Genomic DNA, 23,545 nt, shown 5'->3' on the forward strand with positions numbered 1-23,545 from the left:
CGCCAACAGTGTCATCTGTATTGGCGTCTTGAGTTGAGCTGGTTGTTACCTACTGATTTTTGAACGAAGAAACAGCGCTACAACAGGCTGCCGTGCTTGTGTCCTCTCGTATTCGTCCTGTTCTAGCGCTGTATCTTCGTTCAAAAATCAGTGTATCTCCTTTATAAACCGCAAGATGTTTCAGAATGTGAAAGTGTTGGTAACAGACAACAGACCAGCCTTCCGGAGTCACCAACCCAATGAACGGGCAAAGCCGCGAGGAGATACGCTCAGGTGTAGAGTGCTGTATCATCCAGCGGCTAATGGGCTAGTGGGGCGAGCTATTCCAGATATCAAGCAGTACCTAAGTATGTATTCGGACTTCTCACACTCTAAGAACTAAGAGAGTGCCGGGCACTCTCTTTGGGAGAGTATTTTCTTGTCCCGTATTTAACTCACTTTCCCAGAGTAAATCGCCTCTTCTTGAGGCAGAATACAGTAATGGCCCCAACAGAGTAACATAACTCTCGCCGAAACAGAGTAGCACCACCCCTCCGAAGCGAGTAGTAGTACACCTCTAGAAGCAAATAGAACTCGGGGTAAAATTGGGCTTTTAAATTGCTTTTGACAATTTGTTCATGCGTAGATCGTAATGATGACATAACCAGCACTGCGACAAAAAAAGACGTTAGAAAAAAAAGCAAGTGCGAGGGAGGTTTCGAACCAGGGACCCTCAGATTGCGAGTCCGACGCGCTACCGCGACGCCACACTGGACGAAGACGAGCACGACCGTTTTCTTTCATGTTGTCACTGATCACGTCAGTGATCTGTCTTCATTTTTCTTCTTTAGAGACGCCGGTTTGAGTGTCTCCGTACATGCGACAACCAAACACAACGTAGTTCATTTGTTTGTTTCGTGCTTCTCGGTACCAGAACGTCAATTCGGCACGTTTCCCAGCAAAGAAGATTAGCGCAACCGAAGATATGTGCGGCATTCGCATTGACTCGCTAAGCGGTTAGTCACTTCTGTGTAGAAAACGCTGTACTTCTGAACTGCACATTGAACACTTCAGTTTTCGTCACGCCCTTGGACATATTTTCGGTCATTATTGTTCACGTTCCGCGACTACAGCCGTAATAGCCCACTATAGCCGTATGGACCATTTGGCTTATGGCAGTATACTCTGCGCATGACGTTCGTAGCGAAAAACGTGGATATTAAAATACGAAGAATTTAAAAACCTTTCGAATGTAGTTTTGATCGTCGACCGACTCCATGAGGTGATATTGGCTTAGTTAACTGCACAAATCCAAAGCTATGAACGCGGATATTAGGCTATTTATCCCAGTGCCTTCCAGTACACTGAAAAGCGCTGGGAGGCGTGGAAACTCTACTTTTCTTTATTAGTCGCCTGCAGCCCCGAGACGAATGCAGTGCTCTCTACTGTATATACGTGTGCTTAATAATGAGTGGTCATCGCTCGTGGTACGCCGGCACATTGATATATATATATATATATATATATATATATATATATATGTAATGTGAGGAGCAGGAGTATAACTGCGTTTTACTCTCTTCTGCCAGAAGAGTATACGGGCATTCCACTCTCTCCTTTCGTACAGAGTGGACGTGCATTTCATTCTATGCGATGTTTGCGAGGGTAAAACAACGCTCCGAAGAGTAACTCGGCCTATTTACTCTTGCGATACCCTTACCAGTTTTTAGAGTGCAGCTGGATGGAAATGCTGCCTTGAAGCTGCAGTAGCTCATCATAACCGGTCTTATACAACAGCTCTAGGATGCACACCGATATTTGCTGCTACGGAAAGACCAACATATCTGCCAGCTGACACGGCCTTAGGAGTTGAAGCGACGATCCACCTGACGGAAGAGAGAACTGAAGAGAACGAAGTGCAGTACCGGGAAAGGATGAAAAGGACTTTCGACAAAAAATGGAATGCAACGGACCCAGGAATAGAGGTGGGAGACTTCGTGCTGGTGAGAAAAGGATTGCCGAACTCGGGTACAAATCACAGAGGGCCACTTTCTCTTGTCAAGACATCAAGCCAGCAGGGACATTTAATGACGATCTGGTATATAGGCCCCAATGGCACCGTCGAATCAGCGTCTACAGCTAACGTTTTCAAATATAATTCCAGGAGGGATGAAAACAAGGGGGGGGGGGTAGTGAAGCAGGCTCAAGCAGTTCAGGAAGAAGGGGACAGAATCCATGCCAGGGGGACTGGGGGGAAGGAGAATAGAATAAAGATGTTAGAAATGGCGACATGAAGAGTACAGTCTGTTTATTATGTGCAGTATTGGTACAAGTGTTCTCGAATGTGGGCATGTTATTCATTTAAGATGCCTAATATTTCTTGATGTGAACTGTTGCGCACACAAAACGGATACAAGAAGGAACACAGAGAGACAGACGCCGATAGATTGTGCGCAACAGTCTACATCAAGATGACAAGCCCAAGTTGAATATTGCAATCTGAAAGCATTGAGCATAACACATGTTCTACTTGTGCGCAGTACTTGGCTTGACGGACGGCAACTGGCGGTAAGATATGTGAAATTCGTGCTTCTATAGGCCTCCCTTATTGAGCTCTATAGAAATACACAATCCCACACGCGTTGGCAAGAAAGCTGTAGAAGGCCAACACACAATGTAAAAATGTTGTCTTAGACTTGATATTTCCACAAAAAACAAAAACACAGATAACATTACCACAGTGCCGGTATAAGGGTTTTTAGATGCGTTAGTTAAGTGTCCTCTGGGCTCACCGTCCCGTTTTGTGCGCTGTTCTGCCACAATGCCGGTAAATTAAGGCGTGCAGGGAGCATTTGTGTCGTTGTGCGAGGCCACGTGAGCAGCACATTAGAAAAGACACCCATATTCGTTTCAGAAAGGTGTCTATGACATTCGACTAAACAAACGAAAAAGTTTTGAAAAGGAGTGTTGATGTTGATTCCGCTAAAGTGAGAAGAACGACACTGCAGAAAGAATACCTTCGCAAGTTGCGGCAGGCACCACTGCATTCAAAAGTTTGGGGTATATTGATTTATGAGTGAAATGTTCAGGAGGATAGACGGAAATGATGTATCTTCAACTGCAGCCTTTGGTGCAAAACATCTCTAGGTTTCTGAGAGCGGAGCTGTGTAACCGTTCCGCTCGTACTCGAGGCAGCTGGGTGAGGGCTGACGAAGAGCCGACAATTGCAATAGTGAAGAGGGAGCGGAGAGAGAAAGCATAGTCTAGCGAAGCGACGCGAGTGAAGGAGTAGAGAGGGGACGAGGACCTGAGGCGCCAGTGGTGTGTGCGGAGCCGAACAGGAGGAGAGCCAATGAGAAGCGAGCGCTTGACACAGGTGTTCGGAGAGCGGCGAGGGTAAGAGAGGGAGAGCGAGCGCCGAGCGACAGATGGGCGGAGCCAAAGAAAGAGGGACGACCAGCAGGCGGCAAGACTGCCGCTCCGGTGTCCCAGGTAATGACGTAATGGCCACCATCTTGTCTAGTTCGGCCCCCGGCCAGAACTGCAGTAACACAAGTCGGCCTTGGCGCTAGAGTCGATGGCGAGTCATAATGAAAGCAGCCAATGGCATAGAGGCGTGAACTGTTGGGCTAGTTGGTGAAACATGTTTTCCCTTTGAAGAGCGAAAACTTGACGATGTAACGCATCGATGAAAACCGAGGTCAGACAGGAAGGGCGCTCATCGTGCAGCTGAGCTCGATAGGAATGACAATTAACCCATTGACAACGACCGTGCATGCGCCGGAACCAGTGTGCCTCTTGAGAAACGTGCTGACCAAAAGCAAAAAATAAAACGAAACACGATAAGATTTGAGCTTAATACTTGTTACGCCTAGAAGTGAACAAACCATGAATGCTACGATTTTTTCGGTGATATGGTGCTTAGAGAGAAATGGCGGAAGGTGTGAAAGATAGGACCAACAAACTGGATTAGAGGGGGCAAAAAAGTAAACTAAAATGGCGCCCAGGTTCATCAACTCGCTACGTAAGCTAACTCCTTCCCCGAAAGATATACAATAATGCACATGTCTCCCGTTGCATTGATGCTACCAGCCTGAATGTACGGTGTACCTACGACACGTTTCTTCCTATGGCTTTCTGCAACCATGCTCGGACTTAACATAATGGATTTCTTTAAACGCTCAGCCAGTGGCCACTGCATCACGAGGATAACCTACATGTAAAAGACGCGTAAGCTGGGCATTAAAGCTATGTATAGCGTACATTCATTGCGTATCTCACAGGCTAACGAAAGTAGGAAGTAGATACTTCGTTAATATTGTTTTCACGGCTGCCAATAAGCTAGGTAAGATATGTGCCGCTGTGCAGAGGAAGAATGATCGAGTAACAGACAAGAAGAGAACTGATATTTGTTTCGTAAAACACACCAACAAATTCACTGATTGCCGCACAAGTGTGGTGTGTAGGGTTCCTTTCAGCTGCGACCGCTTCTACGTAGGACAGACGGGCCGCTGCATTAACCAGTTATCATTAGAGCATAAAAGATCACTAGCCGGAGGCTCACCTTCTAATCTATCGTTACGTTGTCGAGATTGTAAGTGCACGCAAAAATTCAATGAATGCGAAGTTTTGTATAGACATAGGAACGCAGAAACGCGTCTGATCATTGAGGCATGGCATATCGAGAATAGTGGTAGCATGCGTGAGCCAACCGTCGATTAACTTGTATAAAGATGAAATCAAATGCCTTAACAGTTATCTTTCGGGTAGGCCCCCACGCGTGCCGGATTGATAGGTTCGCCTATTGCATGGGCATGCGCAGACAAGTTTTCGTGCCTTCTTTCCTTTGCGCCATTGTGCACCTATTCAGTTGTTAGTCGGCGTTTGTGGTGTCCTGACTTCTTTCTTGTGTCCGTGTTTGCACGCCCTGTCTTTTTTAGACTATCTAAGAGCGTTGGGTTCTAGCACGCTGCTCAAACACGAAGTAATAACTGTAGAAGTTGTTTCTTCGCGCTCCTCCTGTGTATACCTGTGCGTTCTTTCCGAGCGTCTTGTGTTTTAACAGCGCGTTGCAAGTGTCGAGCCATGACCATTGTTAGTTTGCGCTCGCGCTGTGTGCTTTGTTTTCCTGCGTCCTTTGAGCTTGAGCGGCGCGCTGCGAGTATCGAGTTTGCCGTTCTTCGTAAGACATTCTAATTTGTCGCTATCGCATTCATTGCTTCGCCCTTTTGGCGAAACTGTGACTTTTCTGGAATAAGATTTGCGTATAAAAGAATGAAGCAAGTTTTAATCAGAAATACCTTCATATAAATTTGTTTTACAGGCGGCAAACAGGCGTCGCGAATCTGAAGAACAAAAGCCATCCGAAGCGTGTACTTCCTATCATTCCCGCGGTGGCTCAAGCGCCGCTTAAGGAGCCCACATAGACACAAGTGCCAGGTTAGCCTCTAGGCATGACAGTATGACACTTTATGGCAGCGGTAACTCGTGTATATAAATAAATCGCCGTTACTGTGCTGGAGGGTGTACACTGCGTGGCTAAATTGTCTAACGCAGTGCGCTGCGGAGCGAGGAGTTGGAGGTTGGAATCCGCGGTCGCGCGCTTCGGAAAATTCTTCTCCATTACTTTTATTTGTCGCCTTTATAGATATGTACATATATATATACGGGACATAACGGCGACGGCGGAAAGCCGCCGAGAGTGTCAATGTGATTGCTATCGCAATAAAACTAAAGGGGATCATGCGGTTTGCGTTCGCAGCCAGTTTCATTGCAGTCGGGCAAGAGTTAAGGTTTTAAACAATGGCGGAATCGTGAAGACAAAGATGTTGAAGTTGATATCGATATTGCAAGAAGCAGCAAAGACAAAGCACTTGAGAGTCTGAGAGTCAAAACTCATGGTTTAAGTATTGGGTCTCTGACATGACTTAGTGCTTGGAAGTGCGTTTTGCATTTTTTGCCCTTTTATCACTCGCCATCGTTTAATTGCGCGTTTCTGAGACTATCCCAGCTTGCACAGTACCGAAACGACTTCACTTCACTTCACTTCACTTCACTTCACTTCACTTCACTTTTATTTCCTTAAAGGCCCCCTCAAGGGGGGTATACATAGGGGGTGGGTTTACAATTGAGTGACATATATACCTAATAATAATAAATACACAATTATACCTACAAAAATTATACATAAACAATAATACATACATTCATAAAATATGCACAATAACCACATATGCATATAACTAGTAGCCACATATAAACATAAGAATAAATTAGTGCTTAAGCTTTTCAGCAAATGATGATGGGCAGGTGATATCAACGGTAGAACGGGGCAGGCCGTTCCACTCAGTCGATGAACGGCAAAAAAAGGAGGCCGAGAAGGTAGTAGTGCGGCTGCGTGGACGGGTTACTTGTAAGTGATGCCCAGTACGAAGGGAAAGACGTGGGGGTGGGGCCAAGATGTATGGTGTCTGATGAAGCGAGCTGTAATAGAACTTGTGAAAAAGGATTAGTGAATCAATGCCGCGCCGGGATGACAGTGAATCTAAGCCAGATCGTGTCTTCAGTAGTGATACGCTTGTGTGATAAGAATATGACGAATGAATGAACCTTGCCGCGCGATTTTGGACTGATTCAAGTGCATTGATGAGGTATGCTTGATGGGGGGACCATATCGGGGATGCGTACTCAAGTTTCGGACGTCTAAGTGTTTTAAATGCTAGTAGTTTGACGTGAGGGGGTGCATGACGTAAATGGCGTTTTAAGAATCCCAAGGTTCGGTTAGCTGATGCAGTAATGCGCGACACATGAACAGACCAATCTAAATCATATGAAAGTGTGACACCAAGGTACTTAAATGAGTCTACTTTTTCTAAGGGAGTATTGCTGATGTTATAGGGCATATAGGAGGGCTGATGGCGGCGAGTGAAACACATTACTTTACATTTATTCGGGTTAAGGGTCATGAGCCAGTCGGTACACCAGTGTTGTACTTTGTTAAGGTCGTCTTGCAGGACACTGTGATCAGAGTCGTTATTAATTGTGCGATATATGGCACAGTCGTCGGCAAACAGACGGATATGAGAAGAGACATGAAGGGGAAGGTCGTTAATGTAAATAAGGAAGAGTAGGGGAACCAGGACACTTCCTTGCGGGACGCCAGACGTTACGGGGAGGGGTGCGGATGTACGATTATTGACATGCACTGACTGATGGCGGTTAGATAGAAATTCAGCAATCCAGTTTAGAATGTTTGGGTGCAAGTTCAAACGGGATATTTTTAGTAATAGCCATTTATGAGGTAACTTGTCAAATGCTTTTCCATAATCCAGAAAAATAGCGTCAACCTGAGTGTTTCCGTCGAAGTTAATGTGCAAGTCATGGGTGAAGATGGCAAGTTGCGTTTCGCATGATAAGCCTTTGCGGAAGCCATGTTGGGCAGGGTGAAAGAAATTAGCGTTGTCTAGGAAGCGCATGATTTGGGTGTAGATTACGTGTTCCATTATCTTGCAGGGTACACTTGTAAGAGAGATTGGCCGGTAGTGAAGAGGTGAACTTTTATTTCCTGATTTGTAAATCGGAACGACCTGCCCGCTCTTCCAGTCGATGGGGATACTGGAGGATGATAACGACTCAGCGAATATTAGCTTCAAGTAAGATGCGCACACGTGTTTTGTATTTTTCAACAGTTTAGAATTGAGACCGTCTACCCTGGATGCTGATGATAACTTTAGTTTTTCTATGATTAGCATTATGCCATGTTCGGTGAATTCGATGGGTGGCATGACAGACTGTAAATGTGCAGGCGGTAACGGACCAGGAGTGGCAGGTTCAGTAGTAAACATTGATGAAAACGCGACGTTAAACGCATCGGCACACTCTTGATCAGTGATCACTGAGTCATTATGATCTGTGAGGATGATAGTTTCTGGTACCTTTGGTTGCAAGATTTGCCAGAATTTTTGGGGGTTGTTATTTATGGACGAAACTAACTACGTTCGCGTGATGCGACTGCCTGATTTGTCTCATTGGAATTCACAATTTTGAATTGCTTTTCTTCAGGACGGAAACGTTTTCGAAGTTTTCGAGAACGCCACAACTGGTGCATTTGCCCAAGGATTGGTTAACAACTATAGAATATGCTGTCTGCGAAGTCTATTCTGAACCTGCGCCATTTTTCGGTTGCATGAATATTCTATGAACTTGCACCTGAAAAGTACTCTTCGTGTTTATGTATTATCCCTTTAATAAGCTATGGAAAAACTGCTTGAAGAACCTTCATGTATAGACATGAGACAGTAATTTTTCTGGGGAGCCTTGAGCATTGCAAGTATCCTATATGCAGAATTTCGCTGTATCTGTTTATCACAATGAAGTGCCCAGTGTACCTGGCACGACATCCTCGCTTCAGTGACATTATATTACAGCTAGGTATTGTATTCGCGGTGAAAGAAAAGCCGTGTAGTAGGCTTATTTCACCTGGCGGTGGAGTAATATGATTTTCTTCGACTCTTATGTGCTGCTGCACAAGCTGACCATCGCCTGCATCCTATTGCTGCCAGCTAACTCTCAAGTAGGGGTCAGGTACCGAATAATGTGTATTTCTCTTTTTTTACTGCAATGTACTTGATGCTCTACTAAATCTGCTTTGTTTATCAGCAGTGAAGGTGTCCAGCATTCCATGTATAATTCTGCAACACCTGAGTAAGCCAGTTGCTTTGTGTTTCGTATTATTACTGTGGGTAATAAGTAGATCATTGCATTATGATTCCATACTTTGGTATTTTGCGCGCCTTTATTGTTTTTGCCATGCACTGATATTTCGCTTACATTTCTTTAAATTTCATTACTCTGTCATATCAGAAGCTCCTGTGCACTTTGGTCACTATTGTACTAAACAAAAATCGTCTTCCTTATACGCGTATACGCCAAAGGGCCCACACATTTGAATGCGTTTCATTTTTGATTTCTCATTTCTGAACTTTACAATGAACTTTCGTGTCAATTTTAAGCGCTCGTTTTTCTTTATTGTACACAATGTTAATGAGCACTAACAGACAATAATGCGAAGGAAAGTATAGGGGATGTTATTAGTAGTAAATGTAAGGTACATGTCAAGAAAGAAAAGTGGACGAAAAGGTAACTTGCCGCGGGCATGGACCGAACCTGCGACATTCGAATAACGCGTCTGATGCTCAAGCAACTCCCACGTTTAAATGTACATATATACCCTATAAAGTGTACGGGGTATGACCGTCGGGGTAGCTCAGTTGGTAGAGCATCGGACGCGTTATTCCAAGGTCGCAGGTCCGGTCCCTGCCGGCGGCAAGTTATCTTTTCGTCCACTTTACTTTCTTCACATTTATATTCTAATTACTACAAATAACACCCCCTATACTCTCTTTGGCATTGTTGTCTGTTAGTTCTCATTAATATTGCGCCTAACAAAGAAAATGAGCCCTTAAAAGTAAGCTTCTTTCCTTCATTCATAGCGAGGGTCTCGTTCTGGCAGACTTGATGTCTTCAGGTAGTATGCGAGGGACTATTGGTCAGCTGCCTGCTCATAAACAGATCACGTGCTACGTGACGCCAAAAAGGCAGAAAAAAGAGTGTTCCACACTCGCCGCCATGGCTGCGATCGGCGCTGACTAACACTCCTAAGTTTAATCCACATATATACCCTAAAAAGTGCACGGCGAGATGACCGCCGCCGTAGCTCAGTGGTAGAGCATCGGACGCGTTATTCGAAGGGCGCAGGTTCGGTCCCTGCCGGCGGCAAGTTATCTTTTCGTCCTCTTTTCGTTCTCCACGTTTACCTTACATTTACTAATAATAACATGCCCTATACTTTTCTTGGCAATATAGTCTGTTAGTGCTCATTAATATTGTGTATAACAAAGAAAAGCGAGCCCTTAAAATTAAAACTTATTTCCTTCATTGATAGCGAGGGTCTCGTTCTGGCAGACTTGTTGCTTTCAGGTGGTATGCCAGGGATTATTGGTCAGCTGCCAGCTCGTGGTAAGTTCACGTGCTACGTGACGCCAGCAGCCAGAAAAAATGCCAGGCCTGCGCTGAAATCGCAGCAGTCACAGCGAAAGCTGGAAGAGCGGCGTTTCTAGAGCCCGTTAAGCTCTCTTGGGGCTACAATACAAGTACACTAGAAAGGTACCCACTACGCCATAAATCACAATTTTTGTGAAGTTGGGAAGCACCTACTAAGCCATTATTCGTCATTCCGCGGAGAAGCGAGGCACCAGCTACACCTCTGTAAGGCATTATGTGCACTTTGTTGACGCGACGACTGATGACGATGAAGAATTATGGCTCAGCCCTTTGTAATGGGTTGGAATCTTTAAACGGCCCACTAGTTATGTAATTTGCATTGGGTGACGCCCAGCAGCTATTTCCCTCTCCCGTCATGCTGTATAACATACGTTGACGTGGGAGAGGGACGGGGGGAACGGCGAAGAACTTTACTGAGACGCCGTGGAAATGGATCATGCGCTTATGGGCTTCCTTGGCAACCAATACAAGTGCACTTGCGAGGAACCCACTACGCTAAAATCATTGTAATTTTACTGAGACCCCGAGGAAGTGGATCATGCGCTTATGGGCTTCCTTGGCAACCAATACAAGTGCACTTGCGAGGAACCCACTACGCTATAAATCATTGTAATTTTTGAGAAGTAGGGCAGCAGGCACTGTGCCATTTTTTGTCATTTTCAAAGAGCGTTGGTACCTGCTAAACACATGTAAGGCATTATGCGCACTTTGTTGATGCTGTGCCTGAGGACGATGAAGAATTATGGCAGAGCCCTTTGTAATGGGTTGGAAGCATTCAACAACCTACTCGTTGCGCAATTCGCATTGTGTGACGCCGGGTTACAGAATTCGCGTTGTGCGACGCTTGGTGCTTATTTTACTCTGCTACCACGCTATTGCATATGCTAATGTGGTTCCTTCCCGACATGAAGCCTGTATAGGACCTTTTTGCAAAGCAGTTTCAAGCACCGACATGGCTCAGAGGTTGAATACTGGGCTCTCACGCAGAGGGCCCAGGTTCGAACCTCGTTCCATCCTGCAATTTTTTTCTTATTTCGTTTTTTTTTCTTATTTCGAGCGATACTGGTTACGGACACCGGCGGCGGCGGCGGACAACTACGGCGCCAAAAACGTCCGGTGAAATCATCTCATAACAGCTTTCGCTGTAAAAGAGTGTTCCACACTCGCCGTCATGGCTACTGGCAGCGCTGACTGACGCTCCAAGGTTTAAATGTACATATATACCCTATAAAGTGGACGGGGGGGGGGGGGGGGCGCCATGGTAGCTCAGTTGGTAGAGCATCGGACGCGTTATTCGGAGGTCGCAGATTCGGTCCCTGCCCGCGGCAAGTTATCTTTTCGTCCACTTTTCTTTCTTCACGTTTACCTTACATTTACTACTAATAACATCTCCTATACTTTCCTTGGCATTATTGCCTGTTAGTGGTCATTAATATAACGAACGTTCGTGTATTTTAACCATGCACACACTGTGCACCCTTCTGTTTTAAGAGAGTTGGCTGTTGGGCTATTTGGTGTTTAGACATGGGAACCATCGGGAATAAATCAGTTGTTAGTTGGCGCCTGTGCTCATCTGGTCTTCTCTTGTGTTGTGTGGTGTTGCGCTTTTAACGATGGTACCCTTCTGATCTTTTCCTGAGTTGCGTGCCCCATTATGTGCAACTCTTGAGCTTCCGAAACGGAGCAATAAAACGAGGCCAAAGATGTGAGTGGAATTCATCTGATATGCTGTGGCACGTGCTGACGGCGTACAGTCAAGCGCACTGCGCACCACGAGCGAATAGACAAACACGAATGCGCAGCCAGGCATTTGCACCGCAGCGTCCTCTCGCGTATTTTCACTCCAGCGTGCATTCTGCTGTCATATGCTTCATTTATGTTCGCTTAATGTCGGTATTTTTATAGTCTTTTGACCTGTTTATTTTGTGGCAGAAAGAGAATGTGTGGTATGGAACGCACCTCCACGAAGTGAATTATGACGAGTGCGCGACGCTAGGTCCTAAGGTCCATAATGTATGTGTTCTAGTCACCAACCAGTATAAAGGGTTTGTGCTTGTAGGGGTTTTAAATTGTTCTGTCGCAATTATGATTGATACTAGTGTACTATTCAAGCTTCTTTTTGGTGTCTCACATATGATACTGGAGCGTTGCCCCATTTAATAATGCAAATTGTGCGACATAAAGAGCCGATGACAAAGGTCGGTCCTAAGGTCCATAATTAGTACGTTGAAGTCGCCGACTTGTATGAAAGCTTTGTGCTTGTGCGTGTTCTATAATATTTCGTTACAATTCCGATTGCTGCTCGTCTATCGCAAACCTTTTTTTGATTCACATACAAACATATGTTTCGACATAGCAACGGTTTTCTAGCCACCATGACAGCGGACAGTGAGCGTCGACGACAAAGCTAAGTCCTAAGGTCCATAATGTCTACGTTGAAATCGCCGACTAGTATAAAAGGTTTGTGCTTCTAAGTGTTTTATAGTGTTCTCTCACAATTACGACTGATTTTAGTCTATTGCTAAACTTTTTTTACGGGATTTCACACGGTGCTGTGCCGTGAGCACAGAGACCACACATCGCAAAAGCCTAAACCCTACGGTGCTTCGCCCCTTATAATAACGGCGTGGGGAAAGGGAGGGAGGAGGGCGCAAAAAAAGAAAGGAACTGTGACCGCCATCGGAGGGAAAGAGGCCAAGAAGAAAAGAATGGCTGTTACTGCTGTACTGACGACGTAAGCGACGTAATCGCTAGGTAAGCGCCGTCGGGCCCCGGCCAGAAGGACCGTAACTCAACGGGGCTCTTGGCGCTTTTGGTGCTCGCGTCGGCGGAGCGTTTCAAGTTCACCAACCGGTGGGAGGTATACGAGACGGCGGCGCTATCCGGCGAGAGATAGCGGGACCGGAAGAAGCGGCGCGGCTAGAGAGACGCCAGGAAGCTATTCGAATATGCGCCCAACGACGACATGCCTACCGAGTTTCGAGCAAAGGAATCCGAGGCTAAACGACAGCGAAGAACCGAAGACACCGAGTTCCGATCTGGACAGATCTGGGCAAGTAGCGTCACGACTACGCTATGACAAGGCTCATAGGGAGAAAAATCGCTTGGCCGACCAGCACCGAAGAGAACCCTACCCTGACTTCCGAGTCGGGGAAAATTTCCGTCGCCGAGAAACAGTGGCCATATCTGGAGCAGACGGATGCTTTAGTGGCATCACATTGCCATCGCTACATTACAGCTGAAACAATACTTGGTAAAACAGGCCTTAAAGCTAAGCAAAAGCCACCAGAGGTGCTATGCAGAATGGCCCGAGCTCTCGCGAACACTAGTTTGCTCCGATCTCGCACTACGGCGGTCGTAATAGGAAGACATTGCGAAGCGCGAGATAGCAGCGTTGATAAAAACGGCTACAAGAACGTGCATGGCGCCACAAACGCATGTGTTGCGGCGGTTTTCAAAGGAACACAACGTGCGAACGCGTAAGCGCCGCCACTCAGTCAACATTTCAATAGTACAGCGACGTCAGCGTGATTGTCGCTCTATCTTTTTGTCAACTAAACATCGCGCCTCCCACAGGCGTGTTTGCGGGCGTATATCCTCTTTCGGGCAAGTTCTTTCGTTCCACGTGCAGCATGGAAATGGCGCTCGACCGGAGCTAATCTCAGAGGCCACCACGGTGCTGGTTATTCTACAGATTACTTAGTTTAGGAGGTTAATATGGCTCCAGCCAAGTTTAAGAGAGCCCGACGTTTCGGGACCGACTCGGTCCCTTCCTCAGGGGTGACTGGTTTGGTCACGGAAGCTTCTCCCCTACTTGTTCCACTGCGGCTCCGGATTTCCCTTTCCCTCACGATTCGGAGGCCGTGAACGTAAACCGAGGGCATTGTTCCCAGGGACCGGTTCACATTTGCCGGCGTGTTTTGAATGTGCCACGACTCGAGCAAGAGCCTCTTTCCCAGATTCATTTGTGTTTCCAGAACAGAAGCGCCGTCGAAGTCGATCGAAGTCGTGCTTTTCACAGTGCTCTGCAAGAGCACTGCGTTGCATTCCCATCTTCCTTACGTCGTTCTTATGTTGGCGTAATCTTTCTGGGAAGCAATTGCTCTAGCCTATGTAGCTAGCTGGGCATTGTGAACACGGCACCTTGTAAACTACGCCCTGGTGTTGTTCCCTCGGGGGTCGATCCTTCGGCCGCGCTAGGAGGCGGGTGAGCGTCGACGCTGGCTTGTGTATCACCGTGACCCCCTCTTTTCTGAGAATCCTGGCGAGCTCTTCGCTGATGCCCGGCACATATGCTATGACAATGCGCTGGGCTGGCTTCTTGGATTCCGTTGTGGCCGGTGGGGTGGCCGGGGAGGTGGGAGGGGGGTCGCATAGCGTGTCTTTCGGCACACGGCGCGACACTCGGCGAATGAAAGCTTTGGTGTATCCGTTCTTTAGCAGCTAGGCGACGACCCTCTCCTCTTCTCTCTTTCTCCCCCGCTCCGACGTGCAGATTGTTCTTGCACGTGAAAGGAGCGCCGAAACTACCGAAGCTTTGTGGGCAGTCGGATGACAGGACGTGAAATGCACATACCTGCCGGTGTGTGTTGGCTTTCTGTACACCGAGAAGGTCATGCGCTCGCCCTGCCGCCTGACTGCCACATCGAGAAACGGAAGCGTCCCGTCTCGCTCTCGCTCCAGCGTGAACTGTATCGCCTGGTCGACGGAATTCAGATGTTGGAGGAAGCTGTTTACGGCTGACTTCTTTATGACGCAGAAGCAGTCATCTACGTACCTCACAAACACTTTCGGCTTGTCAGTAAAGGAGCCTAGTGCCGTTTCTTCAATGGGCTCCATTGTGAGGTTCGCAGCTGTAACTGAGATCCCGCCCCCATCGCGGTCCCGCTGGCTTGTCTGTAGAAGATCCCGTCGACGCTGAAGTATGTCCCCTTGAGGCAATACTCCAGTAGACGACACAGTTCGTCGATGCTTAGGCAGCTTCTTTCGCTCAAGAGTTTATCTTCCTCCAGAGCTGCTCGTGCGCAGGACACTGCTAACGCTATGGGCACACTGGTGAACAGAGACACGACGTCGAACGAAACGATGCACTCATCACTGCTCACTGTCACATCTTTGATCTGCTCCACGAAGTGGCTGGCGTTGCGTATGTGGGTTGGTGTTTTTCCCACGAGAGGCGCCAGAGTCCGGTGGAGATAATTGGACAGCGCACGGAGTGGAGAAGGTGTAAAATTCCCGATAGGACGGAGCGGGACAGTGGGCTTGTGGATCTTGGGAAGCCCGTAAAATCCTGGTGCAGAGCCGTTCCGGCAGATAAGCTGGAAGTAGGTGGTTCTTGCCTCCGGGTGCCTCTTAAAGATATCCGCCAGGAGCTTGTTCAGTTCCCTTTGGACTCTTGGTGTGGGGTCTTTCGCCAGCGTTTCATAGGCCGGGCTGTGAAGGAGATCACGCATTTTGTCGCTGTACGCCTCCCTACGAGCACGACCATTGCGTTGCCCTTGTCGGCTGGGAGGATGACAATGTTCTCATCATTCCGGAGTGAACGGATCGCATTATTATCCTCCCTCGACATGTTGTGCTCACGGCGCTTTCCTATTTTTGATAGTACACCGATGGCCTTGAGACGGACATTTTCTGGAATGCCGTTGTCGAGTCGTCTTATGCCTTCCTCCGTAGCCGCAATGGTCCTTGGTAGTGACGGATGCGCCGTGTTCACGTTGAAGTTGTGTCCCTTGGCCAGCACGCTGTGCTCGGTAGGGGAGAGTTGTCTGGAGGACAGGTTGACGAAGAAATTATCGTTGTCATGTCCACGGTGGGGTTTTTCTCCTTGAAGTGTCGTGAGCTTGCTTTTGTGGGCCGCTTGCTGCTTCGGAGCTGTTGCAGCCACATTTCGAGCGAATTCCTCCAAAGACGGAAAGACGTCGGGCAGTCGATGTTGAAGCTGCCGTCGGAGGAAAAACAGGTCTAATTCCTTCTTCTTGATCACGCTGTGGCATTCACGGATTCGGGCGTTTAGCAGGTGGTGTTCGGCTTTTGCGATGATCTTGTGGCCCTCCGCCGTGTGCACCAAGCATTTAAGCTGAAGGCTTCGTGGCACTACGTTCATCTCCCGGCAGGTCTTCGTGAAGTCGAGATGAGTCTGGTAGGTCATGATGCCTCTTGCTACGCTCACGTACCGCTTTGCGAGGAGTGCCGCTTCCTGACCGAAGTCAATGCGTAATGACTTAAATGTAAACATTTCGACAGAAATCTGTCTGGCTGGGTGGAATATTTAGGAGGTTAATATGGCTCCAGCCAAGTTTCAGAGTCAGGAAGCGGCACTCCTCGCAAAGTGGTACGTGAGCGCAGCAAGAGGCATCACGACCTACCAGACTCATCTCGACTTCACGAAGACCTGCCGGGAGATGAACGTAGTGCCACGAAGCCTTCAGCTTAAACGCTTGGTGCACACGGCGGAGGGCCACGAGATCATCGCAAAAGCCGAACAGCGCCTGCTAAACGCCCGAATTCATGAATGCCACAGGGTGATCAAGTAGAAGGAATCAGACCCGTTTTTCCTCCGACGGCAGCTTCAACATCGAATGCCCGACGTCTTTCCGTCTTTGGAGGAATTCGCTCGAAACGTGGCTGCAACAGCAGCTCGGAAGCAGGAAGCGGCCCACAAAAGCAAGCTCACGACACTTCAAGGAGAAAAACCCCACCGCGGACATGACAACGATAATTTCGTCGTCAACCTGTCCTCCAGACAACTCTCCCCTACCGAGCATAGCGTGCTGGCCAAGAGACACAACTTCAACGTGAACACGGCGCATCCGTCACTACCAAGGATCATTGCGGCTACGGAGGAAGGCATAAGACGACTCGACAACGGCATTCCAGAAAATGTCGGTCTCAATGCCATCGGTGTACTATCTAAAATAGGAAAGCGCCGTGAGCAGAACATGTCGAGGGAGGAGAATAATGCGATCCGTTCACTCCGGAATGATGAGAACATTGTCATCCTCCCAGCCGACAAGGGCAACGCAATGGTCGTGCCCGATAGGGAGGCGTACAGCGACAAAGTGCGTGATCTCCTTCGCCTATGAAACGCTGGCGAAATACCCAACACCAAGAGTCCAAAGGGAACTGAACAAGCTCCTGGCGGATATCTTTAAGAGGCACCCGGAGGTAAGAACCACCTACCTCCAGCTTATCTGCCGGAACGGCTCTGCACCAGGATTTTGCGGGCTTCACAAGATCCACAAGCCCTGTCCCGCTCCGTCCTATCGTGGATTTTACATTTTCTCCACTCCGTGCGCTGTCCAAGTATCTCCACCGGACTCTGGCGCCGCTCGTGGGAAAAACACCAACCCACATACGCAACGCCAGCCACTTCGTGGAGCGCATGAAAGATGTGACAGTGAGCAGTGATGAGTGCATCGTTTCGTTCGACGTCGTGTCTCTGTTCACCAGTGTGCCCATAGCGCTAGCAGTGTCCTGCGCACGAGCAGCTTTGGAGGAAGATAAACTCTTGAGCGAAAGAAGCTGCCTAAGCATCGACGAGCTGTGTCGTCTACTGCAGTATTGCCTCAAGGGGACATACTTCAGCGTCGACGGGATCTTCTACAGACAAGCCAGCGGGACCGCGATGGGGGCGGCGATCTCCGTTACAGCTGCGAACCTCACAATGGAGCACATTGAAGAAACGGCACTAGGCTCCTTTATTGACAAGCCGAAAGTGTTTGTGAAGTACGTAGATGACTGCTTCTGCGTCATAAAGAAGTCAGCCGTAAACAGCTTCCTCCAACATCTGAATTCAGTCGACCAGGCGATACAGTTCACGGTGGAGCGAGAGCGAGACGGGACGCTTCCGTTTCCCGATGTGGCAGTCAGGCGGCAGGGCGAGCGCATGACCTTCTCGGTGTACAGAATGCCAACGCACACCGGCAGGTATTTGCATTTCACGTCCTGTCATTCGACTGCCCACAAAGCTTCGGTAGTTTCGGCGCTCCTTTCACATGCAAGAACAATATGCACGTCGGAGGGGGAGAGAAAGAGAGAAGAGGAGAGGGTCGTCGCCGAGCTGCTAAAGAACGCATACAGCAAAGCTTTCATTTGCCGAGTGTCGCGCCGTGTGCCAAAAGACACGCTACGCGACCCCCCTCCCCCCTCCCCGGCCACCACACCGGCCACAACGGAATCCAAGGAGCCAGCCCAGCGCATTGTCATATCATATGTGCCGGGCATCAACGAAGAGCTCGCCAGGATTCTCAGAAAAGAGGGGGTCACGGTGACACACAAGCCAGCGTCGACGCTCACCCGCCTCCTACCGCGGCCGAAGGATCGACCCCGAGGCAACAACACCAGGGCGTAATTTACAAGGTGCCGTGTTCACAATGCCCAGCTAGCTACATAGGCGAGAGCAAGTGCTTCCCAGAAAGATTACGCCAACATAAGAACGACGTCAGGAAGATGGAAATGCAACGCAGCGCTCTTGCAGAGCACAGTGAAAAGCACGACCATAAGATCGACTTCGACGGCGCTTCTGTTCTGGAAACAGAAAGGAATCTGGGAAGGAGGCTCTTGCTCGAGTCGTGGCACATTCAAAACACGGCGGCAAATGTGAACCGGTCCCTGGGAACAACGCCCTCGGTTTACGTTCACGGTCTCCAAAACGTGAGGGAAAGGGAAATCCGGAGCCGCGGTGGAACAAGTCGGAGAGAAGCTTCCGTGACCAAACCAGTCACCCCTGAGGAAGGGACCGAATCGGTCCTGAAACGTCGGGCTCTCTTAAACTTGGCGGTAGCCATATTAACCTCCTAAATGTTCCACCCAGCCAGAGAGATTTATGCCGAAATGTTTACATTTAAGACTACTTAGTGCAGCTATTAAACGCTTGAAAAGGAATTCAAACAGCCCGTACCGCTAAAATATCTATTGTCAATGTTTCGGACACTTTTCTAGCATGGGTGCACTTGTGCACTCAGTGGAACGACAAACAAATGAAAGAAGATGCTTTGCTAAAATTGCTGCTTGGGTGAGTTGGTTCATGATTAAGATTCATTTACCAGCGCCAAAAGACAAAACACTTAAGAAGGAACACACACGCACACAGCGCTGACACCTCTGGTATTAAGAGAGATACCTCTGGTTTGCAGACGTCACCCTACTTTGTCGACCGCCCTCGACGTGACGCCGCGTTACATCATAACCAATGGAATGCAGCGCGCGCTAAGGGATGGATTTGACCTTCTCGTACTCTTATCTCCTTCAAAATGGGGGTGTTGCCAGAGCTCGGAAAGATTGCGAGTTTCGCCGAACTTGGGCCATCCTGCATAGCGCCACTGCTCCGCTCTCGGATCAATCTTCGCAACGTTAGGTGGGTCGAGCGGTGCTCACTTTCTTTTATTTTCCGTCACAGGCCTCACCTTTTAATGCGTTCGCCGCGTTCTCCCTCTTTTTCAGCGTCTTCTTCTCCCGTTTCTTGCGGCCGTCGTCGTCTTCTTCAAAAATGTTCCGAAGCTCGCCAGTCACCTGCATAAACATTACGGTTATCCCTTTCCGGCCCTGCCCACACACACGTCTCTGTGGTTTGCTTTACCACAAGACGTTTTCTTTTATCAAAGCGCCAGAACAATGTGTCAGAGCCGGAGACTCCGACCCCAAACGAGCGCTTCAATCGCAAGTTGTAGTAACTCCAAAGTGTGATATTTTTGCGCTTTGGGTACTCATACAGGCTCAAAGAATTACGCGTGGATAAAATATTTCTGCATATTGCTACGTAAGTGGCAATACATTTTCGATGCAAAGCAATTACTACGCAGCCTGGCATGCGACAGTGACGCAAGCGAGAATTGATTCACAAAATTTCTCTAAACCTTGTAAGACACTTCCCGGTGAGCTGAAGAATCCCGTCTCATAATTTTATGGACTAATGACTGCGTGTCCTTTTTACGCGACAGCGTTAAGGAACTTGTTTCACAAAAATTCCGGCGTCCGACTCTTTGGCTGTGGGCGAAAAAGCAGCGTTGGCCGTGAGCGAAAATTCGAGGTATACACATGCAAATAAAGATAGTTTGCACTTTGCCTTCGTTTGCGGCACAGTTTGGGTCTCCACCGAGAAGTGAGAGCAGGATTGCGAAGGCGAATATCGCGTGCAACTCTTAAAGGCGCGGCTTAAGTGTCCCCCAAATTTTCTGGTTAAACTTTGCTTCTTTATTTCCCCTGAAATGAGCGCAACGTTATTCTGAACTTCAGAGGTAAACGAGAATGCAGGATTCAAGCGATTACTTGGAACAACTATCAAAGTCGCTCAGCTGAGAGGTACTCCCTGCTTACACATGCACAGCGACTAGAAACATCTGAACTAGACACGTCTTATTAACCCAACAACAAATAATTTTTAGCGGCTTTGCAGAACATATGCTCACATTGAGTACATATAGCGATTTTTCAAAGGCGTTTGGGAGAATACATCATGAAGCTCTGTTTACTAAACTGGAGAATTACGGTTTCCGTGGTGTCGCCCTAAATCTGCTAAATGTTATATAGAGCACACAAGACGCTGCGTAGATATCAAGGACAAAAGTTCTTGCTTATGAAGAATAAGTACACTGGTGTTTCACAGGGTAATGCTCTAAGCTTTGCATTATTTAACATATACGTAAACAATACGCAGTGCTTTAGTCAGTGCACCCGATTTTCAGTTTACGCGGACGATACAAGCCTGTTTAACCAACTAGCGCATTGTCAAGTTTTCCTGTTCTTTAAGACCGACGAAATGTCTCGCTTCAAATTGTTAGTTCGTGATACGCTACACAAATTATTTCATTGGAGTAGGACAAATTATCTGGTTATGTACGCTGCAAAAACGATGGCAGTTCTGTTAAAAGCAACACGTAAAAAATCATCATATCTTAGAACTTGTACTCAAGACCAGCACCTCCTAGATAAAAGGGCAGAGCCAGCAAAACTTGTTAAAATATTAGTTTACTTTCAGCGAAAACTTAGCCTGGGGTTCTCATATGCATGATGTTTCTCAAGAAATTGAAAACACATGTGGTGTGGTTTGTGAAGAATTTCCTCCTCTGATAGCTCCCGACTTCGCAGCGTCACCACGCTTACGGTGAGACTGGGCTCGGAGAACATTTTCTCAAACCTGTAGGCAAATATCTTCATCTGGTGTCAACAAGCCTAAGCAACAAGAAGATCGCTTGCAGTGTGCCACCACCTATCAACAATGTAGAAAAACAAGCGATATCGAGGCAGCACGCGATGCGCTGGAAGTGAAAGCACCACACAGGTAACGAAGGACAATGCGGAGAGCGGGACAACCTATCAAAGGTGGGACCTATTAAAGTTGCTATAAACGTATTATATCGGTAAACTGCGGTTAGTCTCCATCGGAATGTTGCTCCTGAGGACAGCACTTACACCGCGACGCGGCTTGTACTTGGTCGTAGTTCACGATAGCAGTGGAGCGTATGCAACCCCGAATGACCGTATGGTTGCTCACACGATTCAAAACCGCGCTTGTTTTGTCAAAAGTTGAAGCGTCTTATTTTAGTGTCACCCATTTCTTACAAATGCCTTGCTATTGTGGCAGATATATAAGACTAGGTAAAATAAAGCGCAAAAAATTCACCGACGATTACGATACTGCCAATGCGAATTCTGAGCGCAGCTGTTTAGGTGCTTTGATATTGCGATAACCTGAGGCGCAAATGCCTCGATAATCGGGAGACCGCGGAAGGCAGCGCGTGGGCGCGTTTGCCAACAACAGCCGCAGACAGTGCTCCGTTCATGCAGCGCTTTATTTTCATATATGGTATCGGTGGGCGCCCTCGCCGCATACGTTAGTGATGACGTCATCGGCGACCGCACGACGGCGTCCACTACTGTGGCGCCGCGGGCGGCCGACGCGGAACCTGTCGTCTCGCCACTGTCATTCCCTCCTGCTCTCCTCGCCCTCATTCATCCTCCGCTGCGTTCACTCTCTTTCGTCCTCGTTCGCTCTGCCGGTTACGACGGCGCTCAATGCAGGGGCTCCTCCCACTACGTGACATTCACATTCCCCAGGCAGTATCAAGTTTTTCCCGAGGCAGTTTCAAGCAATGGCGTGGCTTAGTGGTAAAACATCTGCTTGCCACGCAGGATGCCTGGGTTCGATTTTAACTCGAACCGCAAATTTTTATTATTTATTTTATTTGCATTTTTGTCAATTATTTGGTCATGGCCAACCTGATTTTTCGCTCACAACCAACGACGCCGACACCAACGCCGACACCGGAATTTCTACAAAACGAGCTTTTTAACGCTATCGCATTAATAAACGGAACAAAAAGGGTCACACAAACGGGACGAAGCGCTTCGTCCCGTCTACCTCACCTTTTTTCTCCAGTTTATTGCGCTTTGTTTTATGAAGTATGTAGTACCAACTGGCCCAAACGTCTTCTCTTCTAAAGCTATAAAAGATGATATCACCACTTGACGCGGATTACCAGGTACAATATATAAGTCTCGTGCACTAAATAAAAAGGCCGGCGGACGCTACAGTTACGGAACCGCCACATGAAATTCCCTTCTCTCGCACACATTATGGTACAGAGAGTTAAACACACAACGCCACTTGCATTAAACGGACACTATGCACGAGACATAGCTATATCAACGCTAACAAAACAAAAAATACTCGATCTTTGCATGGCCAAAAAAAACTTTGCACCTTAAATAAATTTTCTTCATTCAATTATACTATGTCTGATTATCTCAAATGGTATTATGTTAAAATGGTGTACTAGAACTTATAGTAATTAGTAAACACATGTCGCGATGTAGATTCGTCACTGTTCGTATTTATTGTTCGTATTGTTAGTATTTATTCCTTAATTTCATATTGTGTTACAAAGACGTTCTGTTAGGCCGTTGAAGTGTAAATAGAAGGCAGATACTTTAATCAGTGCGCATATTTTGCTTACGTATTTTGCTGTATGTTGCCTATGAACGGGTGGCAGGAGCTCTGTCAAGCTGCGACGAAGAAGCTTTTTCTCTTGCCACTTTTTTAGGGGCGAAGCTCCTTATAGCATGATCCGGTCGGTCGTCGCTCCATCCGGCGTTCCCCCGCCGTCGCGTCTCTCGTATCATTGAATAGATGGCGCTGTGCCATAGAGATGTGTGCAATATGGCGGTTGGGTGAATGCACGCTAGATGGCGCTATAGGTGCCGCTGCTCTCAGATTGGCTGCTGCGCCCTCTCATTCTCCTTGATCGTCGCCGTACGTGGAGGAGTGCGCTTGCCGGATCGTGCGGCACCTATAGCGCCATGTCCCTCGTCGTCCATGGACGATGAAGAGCGCCAGGTGCGGAAGGCCGCTGCGTCTCGTGCTCGTCGGCAGGATCCCGAGGTGCGAGCTCGAGAGGCTGCCGCCAAGCGAGCGCAGCAGTAATCAAAGCGGCGTATTGCTTTGATTACTGTTGGGCGAAACCACTGAACGTTTCACGGTGTAACCATGATTGCTTCAGGAGCT

General features: G+C 47.9%; 1 protein-coding gene across 1 annotated transcript in view; it reads right to left on the reverse strand.

The window, feature by feature from the left end:
* LOC119386420 (uncharacterized) overlaps positions 1-23,545 on the reverse strand; it is a 254,618-nt gene that overhangs the window by 94,169 nt on the left and 136,904 nt on the right. Inside the window, exon 4 of the mRNA XM_037653728.1 lies at positions 19,449-19,554. Coding sequence (XP_037509656.1) covers positions 19,449-19,554 — 106 coding nt within the window. The remainder of the gene's footprint in view (positions 1-19,448; positions 19,555-23,545) is intronic.

The sequence above is a fragment of the Rhipicephalus sanguineus genome, chromosome 3, assembly GCF_013339695.2.
Source record: "Rhipicephalus sanguineus isolate Rsan-2018 chromosome 3, BIME_Rsan_1.4, whole genome shotgun sequence".
NCBI lineage: Eukaryota > Metazoa > Arthropoda > Arachnida > Ixodida > Ixodidae > Rhipicephalus > Rhipicephalus sanguineus.